The 3,776-nt window shown below is 32.7% G+C and overlaps 1 protein-coding gene across 1 annotated transcript in view; it reads right to left on the bottom strand.

The window, feature by feature from the left end:
- Positions 1–3,019: 3,019 nt before the first annotated feature.
- Positions 3,020–3,776, bottom strand: part of LOC107756366 (gametocyte-specific factor 1-like) — a 4,102-nt gene continuing 3,345 nt past the window's right edge. Inside the window, exon 7 of the mRNA XM_016573417.1 lies at positions 3,020–3,377. Coding sequence (XP_016428903.1) covers positions 3,376–3,377 — 2 coding nt within the window. The 3' untranslated portion in view covers positions 3,020–3,375. The remainder of the gene's footprint in view (positions 3,378–3,776) is intronic.

The following is a 3,776-nucleotide window of genomic DNA, read 5'->3' as shown; positions in this document are numbered from 1 at the left end:
TACCTGTACACAAAACACACAACTTAAAATATGCCACACAACAGATCACACAGTGCAATGTGCTTTACCGCTTAAACCTATCAAATTTCATGATTTGATCAAATAGCCAAAGTTAGTACATTTTTACACTAACTCATAAGACTATTTGAAATTAAAAATTTAAATGTAAAAACAGGTTATTTTTAAGATGGGAACTGGGCACCACTCACTGAATTAAATGCTTTAGCATATACTAATCAATGCACAATTTCCACCAAATAAGAAAAGAACATGCTTTGGTAAATCTTTTTAAAAAATTAAGACAAAATTATGAGTCAATTATGAGATGAAAAGCCAAAATGAGATATTAAGTCATAATTATGACAAAGTTGAAATTGACAGTCAATTGCGATTAAGTCAAAATTGAGATACAATTATGGTACAAAACTGACAGTTGATATTGAAAGTCTAAAACGAAAGTCAATTGACATAAGTGGAAATGAGTCAATTATTAAATGAAAATCAAAGTAAGATACAAAGGGAAAAAAAATGACAAAAAAAAAAAACTAAATTGAGATGTCAATTATGAGAAGCTGAAACTGACAAATCAAAACTGAGATAAAGTCATAATTGATGCAAGTTAAATCATGACAATCGATTAGATCAAGTCAAAATTGACTTGTCAATTGTCATAATTCACACTAATAATTGAGACACTAAGTCATAAATTGAAACTGACAAGTTGAAAGTGACAGTCATAATTTTAAATTGAAATTATGATTATGAAGTCATAATTATGAGAAAAAAGGCAAACATTGAGTTCCACTGAACTATGAAATTCTACTAAATAACTATTATTGATCCAGTAAACAGCAACCAAACACTGATGTTAGGCACTCTGACGTAACTGTAAAACAGAAAGGCACAACACAGGCTGCTAGAATTGCTCTCTGGGGAAAATTAATTGAAGGACAGAATATATTTGCAAATCATGAATAGTATACAGCAATCCAGAGCAAGGGCAGAGAACCACACTCATACAACACCACAATTTTCTGCTCCAAAAGATCCATTCATGTCCAATTTTATTATCTAAGCATAGCCTATGACCCCATTAAAACCGGATGAATGAGACAAAAATGCAATTCTACATTGTATTATTTTTCCATCAGCATAGCTGATGGGTATGAGTGCCCCATTTCTAGACTGTCCCATTCTGCAGACCATCATGGCTAATGATGAACTGACACGCTCGTGTCAAACATAAAATGCTGAACGAATGGAAGCGTGTGAGCGACTACAGTATGATGCTGGCTAATTTCAGCATCTGTTGGAGAGGAGAAAACCAGATGCAAATGAGGGATCTTTATTATCAGTCACGTTGCAGCATGTCTTGTGTGTAATCTAGGATTTGTCTCTGCATTCATATCTGATTTAGTTATGGTTTAAGATTAAAGAACTGAGGAGCGGGGCAATATTCTATATTAATGAGCTATGGGAGAAAAAAAAAAAAAAAAAACAGCGGTCCCATCAGGTTTTTTATTTTCAGCATTTTCCAAATACCATTCATGAAGCTATAATATAAAAGCTCATAATAGTAATAATAATAATAATAATAACAATAATGAGAAATGTACTGTTTAAGAGTTGTATTTTTGTTCTTTATCTGATGCATTATCCATTATATTCAAGTTCACTGTTTAAAGGTTTGAGGTCAGTCTTTTTATTTTTTTTATTAATAAGACTTATATTGTTATGATCAAAAACTCAAATTGTTCTTCTGAACTTTCCATTAACCAAATCCTGAAAAAAAGGTTCAACAAATATTAAGCAGCACAATAATTTTCAACACCGAAAATAAATGTTACTTGAGCACAAAATACAATCATATTAGAATGATTTGCCATCACAGGAAAAAAAAACTCAAAACATTAAAAATAGATTTTAAATTTTTGTTTTAATATTATAAACCAATGTTAAATTTAGTTAAGCTGTAATATTTTATATTTTATCGAATAAAATAACCTTAGACTTTTCAAAAACATTAAATCTTACCGACCCCAAACTTTTCAACAGTAGTCTACGTATTTTAAAGGGGTCATAAGATGCTGCGAAAAAGAACATTATTTTGTGTATTTGATGTAATGAAATGCTTTTATGCAGTTTACGGTTCAAAAAACACATTATTTTCCACATACTGTACATTGTTTCTCCTCTATGCCCCGCCTTTCTGAAACGCGTCGATTTTTACAAAGCTCATTGGTCTGAAAAGCAAGGTGTGCTTTGATTGGCCAGCTATCCAGTGCGTTGTGATTGGCCGAATACCTCAAGCGTGTGACGGAAATGTTACGCCCCTTGCCATATTGTGATGCCTTGTCCCGGGGGAGCGACGAGACAAAAACATTAAAACCCATTATAAACTAAGCATTTGTTGCATCCAGTGGGGACATAATTACGGATTATAATGACTTATACGGTCTTTTTACACGTTGCGTTGAATCGCGCCGCGTTGCAAACATAATTTCTCTGTGACTCATAAGCCACTGTAACAGAAAAAAGGACAGAACTTTCACACTAATTAAAAATGCTCAAAGCACACTGTGAAAAAAAAGTAATGAAAAATGTAACATGTAGAAACAAACACTTCAAAAGACTGTTACAATAATGCAACAATTTACAGCATTTATCGATCTGTTAATTTATAAACACTATTGTTAGTTGTTAATGTACTGACAGATTAATCTCATAGATTAATCCATTTACAAAAATCTTGTATTTAAAAACATTTTAGATCTTGCTCAGTGTTCTTGTGCAAACTGAAGCCTACAAACACCATCAAATCCATGAGACATTTGTCCATTTTAAATTAAGTCAGTCATTATAACCCAAATGGTTCATATTAAAAACCTAAAGCAACTTCTGTTAATTATGGTTACGTTAAAACTAAACGTATCAAATTCCCAAAAGTAATATTTGACTAAATTTGTGCTCTGTTGCTCTATGGTTCAAAAATGAAGAAAAAAAAAAAATGCAATGGAGGTTTGCACTTAAAGAAATCTTTAATGAAGCATACAGGTCAGGATTAAAGATTACCACTTCCACAAAAAGCAAAAAAGTTCAAAGCCAATGGTCCAGAAAGATTGGCAATGAATGGCGTCTCATTTGAAATATGACACGAAATTGTTTGCTTCAATAAGGAGCATCTCTTCACATGGACCATAGCAGTTTACAGACAGTGTATTAACTTGAAGAAAATAGGAAAAGGGAAATTTCACAACACTTTAAAGTTAAAAACTTTAAAATATAAGTAGACTTTAAGACCTGTGATTTCTAGCCTAACTTGTTTAAAGTATTAAATAAGTAAGATTAGTCGGTGAAGTCCATCCAGTGGTGACATCCTTAGTAAAAAGAGGGAGGAAACGTAGTGAGAATGACAATACTGTTATATATACACACACTCAGGGGCAGGTTGCATATACTGCTTGGACTAGTCTTAAAGGGATAGTTCACCCAAAAATGAAAATTTGATGTTTATCTGCTTACCCCCAGGGCATCCAAGATGTAGGTGACTGTTTCTTCAGTAGAACACACATGATGATTTTTAACTTTAACCATTGCAGTCTATCAGTCGTATAATGCATGGCAATGGTAACAAAATCAATGTGTAAAAAACATGCACAGACCAATCCAAATTAAACCCTTCGGCTCGTGACGACACATTGATGTCCTAAGACACGAAACAATCGGTTTGTGCCAGAAACCGAACAGTATTTATATAATTTTTTACCTCTAATACA

This window comes from Sinocyclocheilus rhinocerous, unplaced genomic scaffold, assembly GCF_001515625.1.
Source record: "Sinocyclocheilus rhinocerous isolate Xijiao unplaced genomic scaffold, SAMN03320098_v1.1 scaffold712, whole genome shotgun sequence".
Classification (NCBI taxonomy): Eukaryota; Metazoa; Chordata; class Actinopteri; order Cypriniformes; family Cyprinidae; genus Sinocyclocheilus; species Sinocyclocheilus rhinocerous.
Note: the sequence above shows the minus strand (reverse complement) of the source record. Positions and strands in the feature narration are given on the sequence as shown.